This window comes from Lygodium microphyllum, chromosome 12, assembly GCF_053477565.2.
Source record: "Lygodium microphyllum isolate KBCC chromosome 12, Lygodium_microphyllum_v1.1.10, whole genome shotgun sequence".
In the NCBI taxonomy this organism is placed as follows: Eukaryota; Viridiplantae; Streptophyta; class Polypodiopsida; order Schizaeales; family Lygodiaceae; genus Lygodium; species Lygodium microphyllum.
The window spans coordinates 56910347-56923074 of NC_141146.1; the positions used below are offsets into that span (position 1 = coordinate 56910347).

Consider the following 12728-nt stretch of genomic DNA (forward strand, 5'->3'; position numbering starts at 1 on the left):
CATTGGGAGTTGTATGCATTAGATTCCATTGAAATACCTTCCTCCCTCTTGGATGACACTCATGATGTATTTTGATAGGATTTGCACTTAATTTTTATCATACTTTCCACTTGCATTCAAGTTCTCATGGTTCATGTGGGTTATGTCACAAGTATGCATCATAGTAAAGCCATCATTGAATGTAGCAAGCTTAAGGTTTCACATTGAAGGTATCTCATCCCATAACGTTGACTCTACCTACCCATGGCATGCTTCCCTTGTAACTCATTGCATTGTAGGCACCATCAACATTATGTAGTGGCATTGTTTGTTGAATATTGACCTGTGCTTGATTTTTTTGATATCCCTAACATTATCCACAACCCAAAGAAGTATCCATGACCATGAAATCAAGTGGCATATGGAGGGGGGATGTCAAGCTCAAGGCTTGATTGCTTAAGTATTAGACTAGACATTATATGGATACATTATAAGCATTTCAAACATTGAGTATGAGTAGTTGTGAATTTTCTCGTTTAGAGCCACCAAAATCCTACAAACTTGAGATGTTCCAACTTGATACCTTTATTGTACCCATTTATAGCATTTTGACTTGGTCAAAGACCTCCAAGTCATCACCTATTCAAAGAGCACTTGCTCACTTGAATTTACTCTTGCAACAACCCAATTGTTTGGAAAAGGAACCTCCAAAAAGCAGCAAAATGAGATATTTTTTACATCAACTCAACTTCATATCCTTATTTCAAAACTTGCATACTGCTTGAAACTTGTATTGCACATCGTAGATCATCTTGCATTGTTTTGTTCTTCAAAGCCTTCAAAGGAGCTCAAAGCATCCATACTCAATGTATTTTTTCTTGGAATACCTTGATCGTGAGCATTTTACTAGCTTTCATGCAATTGGAAGACGCTTAAACGTTAAAGCTGAACACCCACTATATTTGCCTATCATAGACTTGTCAAAGGGCATTTGTTAGCTTGCATTACCTTCATAAAAGAGCCTTTGGACCTCCAAAAAGCATCCATACTCAATGTACATAAGTAGGAGTACCTTGAGTTTGTAGCTTGGCCAACCTTCTCATCCATTTGGAACATCCCTTTACAAGAGTTGCCCCCTCTCGATCTTATTACCCATTGCAAACTAGTCTAAGGGCATTGTATTTCCATCTTCTTAATCTCCAAAAGACTAACAAAGTATATAATTGGCTAAATTCTAGTTATTGCACTAGGGAATACCTCGAGTGCGTAATTGGATACACCTTTATGCAATCAATAGGATCCTAGAAGCTAAAATTGAACATCCACTATGTTTGGTAGCATAGACTTGTCTAAAGATCTTATTTGGTCACATAATCCTTGTTAAAAGTTTTCAACTACCAAAGACAAAACTTGAGGGATTCAATATCTCGAGGGGTGATGCACGTTGAGTATACCATCTAGTATGTTCCCAATCACTCAAATACACCATGGACATTGTTTTTAGAGCCATTTGTTGGCCTCTACATTATCTTTGCACTTACTTTTCTTCGAAAGTGGCTTCCATAATACCCCAAGTATTTTTAATGTTTTTCCATTTGAAAACACATACATCTTCTTTCCGAACTCCAATATCTCGTGTCCAATACCTCCCAAGTCTTTGCCAATACTATGGTTGCATGCACCTTCAAATCCATGATTATGATCATCATTGCCTCAAGTATATCATGTTGTCTAACAATGCCTTGATTGAGCTAGTGAGTTGTAACTACCTCAACTAACTTTACCTTATCACCTCAAGTTGATACCTTGATTGTTTCAATTGTAGTAGTACATTACCTTGATCTCGAACCTCAAATTCAATGACTAATCTTAAGTGCTTTGAGCATATTATCTTGGTTGATACCCTTCTCATCCCCTTGAGTGGTTGATACCTTTGATTCCTCTTGAATACCAGAACTGGAGTATTGAAAAGTACCTCAATTGAGTACTCACTTAATATGTCAAATCATTCTTGATTGAGCCCCTATCAATACCTTGATTGAGGTGGCCATCATCTCAAGTGGTTATTAGCCCAATTGCCTACACCTCTCAAGCAAGGCGTTATTAGTCAAGGTAATCATTGATCACCTTGATTGAGTTCTTCTCACATTCCTTGAACTAAATCAACTAAATCTGAAGTCTTAATTACGTCAACCAATCAGATAATATCTCTTTTGGTCTGAAACAATACCTTGGCCCTTAGCTCCTCTTAATACCTCAATTACATGATCCAATACCTTGATTGTTGAAAATTACCCTTAATATCTTGACATGAGGCATTCACACAAGCACATTGATTGTTGAATACTTCAATTGATTGGTGATACCCTAAGCATGATCATTGAATACCTTGATAAATTTTAATAAATTGAGTATTGAACCAAGACCACTAGTCACCTAGATAAGCAAAGACCTCAAATCCCTTCATCGATGGAACTATGCCTTGAGTGTAGGTCCCCCCTTATTGAGTTCCTTGACTAGATTATACTATTACCTTGAGTGGGCCAAACCTACTTCATTACCAAGAGTGCAAAAAGTCCTCTCTCCCACCATAATGTTAATAACCCGAGTGGACACCTTGAGTGCTTGGGTACATGGCTTGTTTGTGCCTTAATGCCCTTATCCTAGGACATACTACCTTGAGTGTTCGTTGATCACAAGCCTTGGGAAATCCATGGCTAAGTACCGTAAGAGTTGAGTAAGGACCCAAAATGCCTTAAGGCAAGTACTTTGATTGCCTTGAGTTAGACCCACCATAGACAATACCCTATTGTCTTGACTAGCACCTCCAAAATATGGTCATACAAGCCTTATTCTTAATATCTTGAGGGACAAAACCTTACCTAAATACCTTGATATCCTATAAGTATTAGCTCAAGTGCATAATACTCCACCTATTTATCACATCATCCACAACCACAGAGCTTGAGAACCTCAGTACTTTGAGAGGCTTGCGAGAGAAAGCACCCTTCAACACCTAAAGTCTTAAAATCTGAGATTTGATCTATAGTTCCTCGACTTCTACTCTCCAAACTCTCAATATGTTGACTGTAGTCCTAGTGCAAGGACCTCAGGTGAGACTACAATAAATCTTCCATTCAATTCCTTGAGTGTAACCTTCCATAATCCATTGAGGAATAGAGAGTCAATCCTAACCTTTGTAAGAACCTCAGTGCATGTGAGTCTTCATCATTGGGACTACCTTGAGTCTAAGGTATTCATGTAAGGGAGCATATATAAAAACCCCACAAGGACTCAAAAGTGAAGCCTTAAATTGCAACACAAGAAGGCCTATCAAGACATTAAGGGCTAAGATCCACTCATTGTACAATTAGAATTGGACTTACTTTTTTATTTCCTAATGACATAAAGCTCAGAGGTGTCTTCATAGAGGGACCACTTCATTTAACAAACTCCCATAACTTAGTTGTTCAACATTATAGGGCAACTATAATAAAAGTTCTTAATAGGATGGTCAAATAAAATAATATATCTTATCTACCTTAAAATCTCCAAAATAAGTTGGAGAGTACAGAAAGTTGTCTAGATTCATAAGAACTAAGAAAAGAACATTAGAACACACCACTAATGTATATCTTCTAAGGAGACCAAATTGGAATGTCATAAGAAGAGTTATCTAATGGACTCTAAACCAATTAGAGATTAAGAAAAAGCAAGATGAGAAATTAGGTAAAATAAGAAAACTCTTGGGAATCACAAAAGTTGCAAGAATATCAAAGGTTTCTATCTCTAAACTTATGAAATGTAAGTTGGTAAAAAACTTCATTGCCTTATGAGGCAACTCATCGTTAACTACAATATGCTAGGTGGTCTAGGCCTTGGCCCAACTAGCAAAGAGAAATTGGGACTCCTTGCAAGATGTAGTTACAAACTTGTTCAGGTTAAAGGAAGGCCAAATATAGTGCGAAGCTTGTAGCTTTGTTTGAGATGAAAATATGTATGGTGGGCCAAGGTTGTCAGAGACAACCCACCCACTTTATACCCAAGATACATGAATATATTATTGATGACATTTTTGAAATCTATTGGAAGGACAAAGAAAACCATGGCATCACGTTAGAGAAGATTCCCTTTAACCTGGTGCACCATGTGAATGTAGGTGTCCAACCAAGTGATGAACCTACAAGACCCAAACCACAACCTTAGGATCATGAGCCCAAGTTTCAACCACTAGGTAATCAACTTTGGCTTCACCTTTTGGACATTCAATTTATCTTTTTGCTTAACTTCTCCATATTTTCAAAAATTGCATGTTTCTAAGTCTAAGATTATAATCTATATTGTGCTTGAATTGATGAGCTTGCCAAATTCCATAAAGAAAAAGAAACCATTTATATAAACAAATTGTGTGCACGAATACATTTGATAGTATGAGAGGTTTAAATTATCTCATACTTGGATTAGCTCTTAGGCTCTCCTCTAAGAAGGTTAGCAATGAGATAACCAAGTTCATGGATGTGCATTGAAGTATAATTGGGAGTTTAGGGTTTTTGTGTTGTGCCATCCATCACTAAAGAGTTGTTCAATGCCACAAATGAGATCGTTAGCACTCATGTGCTTTGCTGGTAGCATTATTGACACAAGGGCCTTGAGGATGTGTGAGAACTATTGAATGGTGGTAATGTTGTGCCATTAATTGCTAAAGAGTTGTTCCAATGCCATGAATGAAGTCCTTGACACACTGATGTGCTTGTCGTAGCACTATTGACACAAAGGGCCGTGAGGATCTATGAAAACAATTGGAGTATGGTAAGCTTGATATTCTTGAGGAATAAGGTTTAGTTTGGTAAATTTAGTAATAGCCTTATGTGCTTACGTACTTGTTGATTGATAAATAATGAGATAGTGTACTGCAGGCACGATGGGTGCTAGTGAAATTTGACGCAGTCCTAAGGCACCTTTACATCGGGCGAGGAACCGCCATCTAGGTTACTTTGTAATGACACACGTGCAAGCCTCAAGTTACTTTAAGTTGTGTTTCATTCAGATGGTTCAAATGACTTGTGAAGTGGAACGGTCGGATGGGGGAAGGGATCGGACGGGCGGGACGAAAAAGAAGCGGATCGATCCGGACAAAAGCAGATAATGACCGTGGGATAGATGGACAGATCCAACGGCGGAGGGCAGGCCAGAGACGTTTATAAATGAAGGCAAAGCACAATCAGAATCATTACTGATTTACGAGTTCTCTGGTCGGCACAGGAAAAGGGCCTGCAGAAGAAGAAAGCAGCCGAAGAAGGAGAGGCGATGTCTGGACGAGGGAAGGGCGGGAAGGGGCTCGGTAAGGGAGGGGCCAAGAGGCATCGCAAGGTCCTGCGCGACAATATCCAGGGCATCACCAAGCCCGCCATCCGCAGACTCGCCCGGAGGGGCGGCGTCAAGCGTATCAGTGGCCTCATCTACGAGGAGACCCGAGGTGTTCTCAAGATCTTCCTCGAGAATGTCATCAGAGATGCCGTCACTTACACGGAGCATGCTCGCCGTAAGACCGTCACTGCCATGGATGTAGTGTATGCCCTTAAGCGCCAGGGCCGCACCCTCTACGGCTTTGGTGGTTAAAAAAGCTTCGTTCTTCACAGGTGTTTTCTAAACACCACCCTTCCTAATGGGAATCTCCGTCTCTCGTTCCTTTTGCTTTTTCTGGCGGTAGTGCAATCAGGAGTTCCCTTATGTACCATATTTTACCAGTTACGCTCGTCTGTTAGGGTTTTAATTCTGCTGTTTGTCACTTTTCTCTGTGCGCGTGATTCTTCTGTGGATGACTGCTCTCGATAGGCAATGTCATTGTGTTTAATGCCATGATCCGGGTGGGGTCTTTGTGAGTAATGTAGGGGTTTACAGGAGCCTTCCATGCTGCTCGGAATGCTGTTGTTCAGGTCAATGTTCCTAGCTTGCAAGTGCTAGTGTTGCCTGGGGACGGAGCCCTTGTCCCGAAGAGCGATGGTGATGAATGTGATCGATTAATTTGTGAGTAGTTGCATGTGGTGGTCCCTTAAGGGGGGCAGAATTTGCGCGAGCAATGACCTTAAGCTGCGTAACTCTTTGCTCTCATCATGGTACATCACCGTGGGTCCTGGCCTGTTCATCGTGGTACCATCACTTCCTGCTGCAGTTGATCTGGTGTGGTCTCGATTGAATTGTGGCAGGTGTGGGATTGAACATTCACCACCTCTTCTCGTATTTCTAAGCAATATCGGTGCTTTTGACTTGATTGAATTTTTAGGCGCATGGTAGTTTCACTTTTGCTTTGGTCCTTGGACACTCGGGATTCTTAGGGTAAGGAATATCTAATTCTATAGCTACCAAATGAAACATCACTATATTCTCACGCCATCTCAAGAGAAATCAAATCGTGTGATTTTAGGTTCTTACGCCCCAAATATAAGGGGATTGTGGGTGCATAGATATGCCTATGGTTTTAAAGAGGATTAAACTAAAGATTGTTGGGTTGGTTATTGTTATGGGTTGAATAAAATTTTGTATGATATGATTTTGTTTGTTAATGTAGTTTTCCCATTTAAGGACTTGCTAAAATATATTTCTTGCATTCCTAAGTTCTTTGAAATTGACTTGTTGGAAAACTCTTTTAATATGGCTTTTTGATTTTTATGGTGGATGCATGTGGAGTATCAAACTTTGTGCTTTTGGAAACATGAACATGTTGAAGCAATTGAAATGTTTAGTAATGTGTGAGTATAATTAATTGAAATGCTAAGTTGATTATTGACTATAATGAATGCTTGAAATGCTAAGTTGATTATTGACTATAACTAATGCATAAATGTTTAAGTCTACCAATTTGTCCAAATGCATTATTGACATGAAATTATGTTGAACTTGCTACTACATGACGTTGATATGTGTTTAAATGAGATGGGCAATGCAAATTTGGAAAATCATAGCAAGTTTCAAGAGTTTGTAAGTGCTAGTGCATTGAGTGTTCAGTTATGTGATTTATAAGGTTGACGTTAGTTTATGATTTGATCTTGAGCCTAGTATATAAGTTATTTGAGGTTATAATAGTATTTCAATAGTTAGATTGAATGATGGCCCTTATATAACAATGGTACATTTGTGAAGCTCTTGTTGTTTTAAGAGTTACTCAATAGCTCAAGTTACCTCTTACATAGGTAGGTCATACTCTAGCTCCAAGTTCTTAATCCATTTATTCTTGTAGGTCATACTCTAGCTCCAAGTGCCCAATCCATTTACTCTTGTAGGTTATACTCTAGCTCTAAGCGCCCAATCCATTTACTCTTGTTATTAGTCCTCTTTTGCATTGCATATTGGCTTGCAATTTACCATCAATTCATGAACATGGATATTTTGTATAATAAACAAGCTTATCTCAATCCTTTACAAAATTTGGGACTCAAATTTTTGTGGAAGGTACTATAATTTGCATACAAATAAGCTTGGGTCTCATTTTTTTTATCACAAGGACACAAGATTACATCTACCTTTACAAAATTTGGGACTCAAATTTTTGTGGAAGGTACTATAATTTGCATACAAATAAGCTTGGGTCTCATTTTTTTATTAAGGACACAAGATTATATCTATTTATGGGTAATAATTGAGAATAACTATTATATAGTATTGTGTGAAATAGAGTCCTCTTATGCATTGCATATTGGCTTGCAATCTACCCTTAATAAATTCATGGACATGGATATTTTGTATATTAAACAAGCTTTGTCTTAGACCTTTACAAAATTTGGGACTAATTTTTTGTGGGAGGTACTATAATTTGCATACAAAGAAGTTTGAGTCTCATTTTTTATTAAGGTCAATTATCTCTATGGGTAATAATTGAGAATAACTATCATACATGTAATGTGTGGGATAGACATCATGATATTTTATAACATATATCATACTCCTCTAAATTTTAATGCTTCTAACATCAAGTGTTTTTTGGTTGGTCGTAGTTGACTTGATATGCCATACATGCTCTTAGCTAGACTAGAGGAGAAAATGTTTATTAGTTGCTCTAATACCTTTATCATAGTCTAAAATCCATAGGATTCATGGACTTATCTAGGTAAGTGAGTTTTGAGTCTACCTCGTAGTGAAATCTCAAGGGCTCAACTTAGGACTCTTGGGACCTTGTACTTTTGTGGTCACCCTTGGAACAATCTAATGCCCATGAGAGAAGGATCACTATGTGACCAATCCAAGATGAAACTAGCTAATTCTACAATTGGTTCAAAGAGTGAAACAAAAGATGCGTAAGTGTTACCCCTTTTGATGCAACATTGTCCCACATTTGGCTTCCTAAATCAATGTTTGCTTGGATTTTAGCTTTAGCTTGTATAATAATGTAGAAATGGAGAACTAATTGGATCCATTCGTTTTTTGTATAGGGGCATCAAGACCACCATCCACTTGCTTATAATCAATGCATCCAACGTCTTTAGCTTTCAATTAATTATCTACCATGTTGTGAATATATACAAAAACTTTCTTAAAGAGTGGATTGCAACTTTCTTAGGCATGTATACTAGGTTCAATGCTATATTGGCAGTATAAATAGAAAAAAAATTAATTAGTCTAGTACATAAGTTTGTTGAATGTTCTTTAAGCATGTACATGAATATAATTGAAAAGATTGATTTTGGTAAAGTGCTTTTTTGAAAACATTGTTGTGTAGCTTATATAGCTCGTCTTTGATAGGACAAATACATTGCCATTGAATACAACACTTTTTGGGTTCCATGTTACTTGTATTTAGGATTGAGCCACTTAATACCAATACATCTGGTTCATGGAGGGTTTCTTATCCATCTTATGACTAAGGAGATTACTTTGCAAGGTCAGAGCCCCATTAGTGTCCAAGATGCCATCGAAGGAAACTTGCCTTACATAGATGAACTTGTCTTAGAAGCTAGTCTCAATACTCTAGGTAGTAGTACTTTTGGTTTGAGGTAATTGAGTTGTGATGAAGATCTTGGAGATATGACATTGTATCATTCTTTTTCCATTGAGTTGTACAATCTTTAGAGCAACTTTTCAACCTTAATTAACAACCAAGAACAATCATGCTAAGGTGAAATTATAATTTCCAAGCATTCCATTCACTATAAGATAGTCAATTGCATACCAATAATCAATGTACAAGATTAAGAAAGAATTACTAATTGGTATTTGTGCAATTTTCTCGTTGCTTTTTACGGAACCCCCTTGTATGGTCGAACCATCATTGCATGATCTTTACCATCGAGTAATTTGAGGTATATTTTAAACAATTGCTTTGAGGTGTAGATTGGAGGATCATTAATTGATATACCATCCCTCTTTGTTTACCATACTTTGGAGTTTTACTTACTTTGATGGTTCTTCTAGTTTTCCTAATGATATGAATTTCTCTTAATTGAGCATATTTGATGTAGTAAACCTTTGAGCTAAAATGAAAAGGTAAAGCCTAAATGCCTTTGTTTTGACATCACCATCACCATTGTCCTCATTGCAGCCAACATCTTAGTGCTAAAATAAAAATATAAAGCCTAAATGCTTTTCAATTTGACAACAATGTCATTGTCATTGATGCCATTGTCATAGTTGTCATTATTATTGACATCATCTCCATCTTTTGATAACGATCGGGCTAATTATGTGAGTTGCAATAGCCTTAAAGCATGATGATAGAAGAGGGAGAGAGCAATGCCATAAAGGCTATGAGAGAGGATCGTGTTTAGGTTTGTGGAACAAACCACTCGTGGATCTTCTCACCCTCTACAAGTCACTCTTTTTGTTCCATTTGTGTACTTTAAATTCAATAATTGTTGGAAATGTAGTGACTTCCAACTTTCTATTGCCATGATAAGCCATTAGGCCAAACTCTTTACTTCCTTTGAGCTTATTCTTTTGCCGTGACAAGCCATTAGGGAAAATTTAGCCTCACTTTTGGGCCTTGTAAGAATGGCCATGTCATCATTTTATTAGATAAATGAGACCCATGGATAACTATATCCGCTATTGGACCTCAAAATTATTATCATGTAATATATTATTGGAAACGTCTCGATGAAAGGAATTTGATGCACGGACCTTTGATAATTTTGGAGTTTATATGCTCAACTTGTGGCCTCCCAACAAAAAAGTAACCTCATGAATTTCATAATAGAAGCCTTACTCTCATTTTTCCTTGTAGAATATTCCCCAAAATCCTAAAGAGCTTAAAAGAATATTCCTTAGAATCCCAAAGAGCTTAAGAGAAAATTTTCTAGTGCTTAACTTGAGGATGCATGAGCCCTTTGAAGGTTCAAAAAGACAAAAAGGAGAAGTGAGACAAGCGACGTGCTAGGACAATTTGCGTGCATAATATGGCTCCCAAATAGAAGAATGTTAGAGTTGGACAAGTAGTAGTATAAACAATCTTCCCATCACATCAACTCAAATCCAAGTATTCTCCTTATGCTTTGTCAATTTATATTGCAACTACTCGAGTGCTTGTGGACACCTTGCGAGTCAAGTAAATGGACAAAAGTATAGGTGCTTAGGAATAGGAATAATCCCTCCTGATGGTTTCTAATCCATGCTTTGTCAATTTATATTGCAACTACTTGAGTGCCAAAAGCCTTGTGGACACCTTGCGAGTCAAGTAAATGGACAAAAGTATAGGTGCTTAGGAATAGGAATAATCCCTCCTGATGGTTTCTAGTCCTTGATTAGATACTTTAGATGTTCGTATTGCAATGATGAAATGAGTGATTAGGGAAATTCATCATTTGTAAATTAGTGTTTAACTTCCATCTTTGGAAGGAAACCTTTATGCGATAACAACTCAAAGGAAGTTAAGATAACTAGGAATGTTGGTCTCATACCAGTAGAGAGAGAGAGAGAGATTAACCTCTTAAGCCAACTCTTTGCTAGAAAATTTCCTAGCAAAATATATTGATAAGAATTTGTTATTTAATAGAAAAATAGGTATTGATTTAAGACCATGAAATTGAAACTTGTAGGAAAGTTTGTCAATGCTTGGAACAGAAAGGTTATCTTTGTTATTTAGATTGGAAATGAAACAGGCTGACGAAAGGCCTCTCATTGACGAAGCTAAAGATGAAAGGCCAAAATCGATCGAAATCCAATAGAACCTATGCTTGTAAGTTTATGGCTTAGAAGGACACTTATGTACAAGTATACTTACCATATTGCTTGTCACATTGAAATGAATGTTTGGGGATTGATCTCCTAGAAGCCCCTAATGCTAACTCAAGGCAGACTTGGTGTTTTTTAAATAATAGCATTCAGGTAGAGTCTTGATATGGACTAGAATAACAATTGCAATAAGAATAAAGATAATGAATTTGAACAATACTTATTTTCGTCTGTGCTTAAACTTACATGAAGGAATATTATTTAATGGGATGATTATTAAAAGTTGGTTTTTATGTGTTACATTGAATTACGTTAGGTTAATTAGAAAGCTAAAACTACTCCTTGAGGAAAGTGAGTGGTTACATTCCTGACATATCTTTCCTAGGGAAGGGTGGTCTTAATCAGTCGAGAGGCTTTCATAGAAAATTTGAATGTCAAATTAGGACAAGTTAGGAAGGGTTGAACAGGCCTAGTGTGTCATCCTAGATCCTAACTTATACTATTTTATGGAGCCCAAGTCGAAACTACACCTTATGGCTTAAGGGGTCAACAAATATCGCTCCCCCTCATTTCTCACTCTCTTTGAACCAAGTGTGACAATGGTCCACTTTAGTTTGAGGGATGATAGCAAAGTGGTTGCCTCAAGTTGATGCTACAAAATGCTAATATGAGACTCTAGTAATAATTTAGGACTTGCTTCAGGTCAATCCTGAGTCGTGGAAATGCACATTTATTGGGTGGAGATTCATGAGGGATGGAATACTATTGATGGGATTTAGATGCCATAAGAAACCTTCGAATATTGTTGAGATACATAGAGTGGTATTTTAAGAGGATGGACAACTAACATATGAGACACATGCATGACATGTCTCACATGATGTAGGGCTAGGATAGGCAAGAAAATGTGTGTATGTGCTACAATCAAGTGTATAGTCTCACATTTAGTAGAATAGACAATTGGAAAAGAAAATGCTTTAAGTTGAGTAGGTATTGAGATGTCCTACAAGAGTCCTTACAACTCCCCAGAGATACACTTACATCTTTTGATTGTGTCAGGAAGACAGGTTGTAGAGAGCCTTCAAAACGGATTCTTTGATAGAGAATGCAACTTGGGAGTTGGTTTGATTGGCTAAAGGTAAGCATGGAGCACCATGTAAGTGGATATATAAGCTGAAGATTGTTGAGAATAGCAAATGATGCTTGCTTATAGAGGCTAGATGTATGCCCTGAAGAGGCTAGAAGATAGACAAATGATGTATGCTCTAGGAAGAGATGCTTAGAATCCCATATGCATAGTGAAGAGAGTGGTACTATCCAAAAAGCTATAAAGGCATGTACTTGGTTGACACTCGTTACAGGGTTATGGAACAATCAATTTGAGTCATTGTCAATGTCATTGTCCATCTTACATAAAATTTGTGTTTATGAGTCTAAGCTAATCTAGCTTGGAACCTAATTCACTTGTGTAACAGTTAGTCTATTTAAGTCTATGTCATCATGAGTTGTATATTCATCTTCCATCCTCCATAGCTTCAGCCATGCTCTAGATTTGTGTTATTGACATGGTATCGCGGAGCTTAGTTGGG

The 12728-nt window shown here is 37.4% G+C and overlaps 1 protein-coding gene across 3 annotated transcripts; it reads left to right on the forward strand.

Annotated features, from left to right (window-relative positions):
- The first annotated feature begins 5224 nt into the window (after window positions 1-5224).
- On the forward strand, window positions 5225-12505 carry LOC148027792 (histone H4). Of its 3 annotated transcripts, none has more exons than XM_087689484.1 (2): window positions 5225-5618; window positions 12199-12505. In XM_087689484.1, the coding sequence occupies exon 1, from the start codon at window positions 5287-5289 to the stop codon at window positions 5596-5598; it is 312 nt and encodes a 103-aa protein (XP_087545610.1). In that variant the 5' UTR covers window positions 5225-5286; the 3' UTR covers window positions 5599-5618; window positions 12199-12505. The 3 variants fall into 3 exon arrangements, with proteins under 3 accessions (XP_087545610.1, XP_087545608.1, XP_087545609.1); XM_087689482.1 differs by lacking the exon at window positions 12199-12505 and adding an exon at window positions 8406-12191; XM_087689483.1 differs by lacking the exon at window positions 12199-12505 and adding an exon at window positions 5871-6500.
- The last annotated feature ends 223 nt before the right edge of the window (window positions 12506-12728 follow it).

Excerpts from the sequence above, each read along its gene's own strand:
- LOC148027792 (XM_087689484.1), top strand. The coding sequence starts at position 5,287 with ATGTCTGGACGAGGGAAGGGCGGGAAGGGGCTCGGTAAGGGAGGGGCC.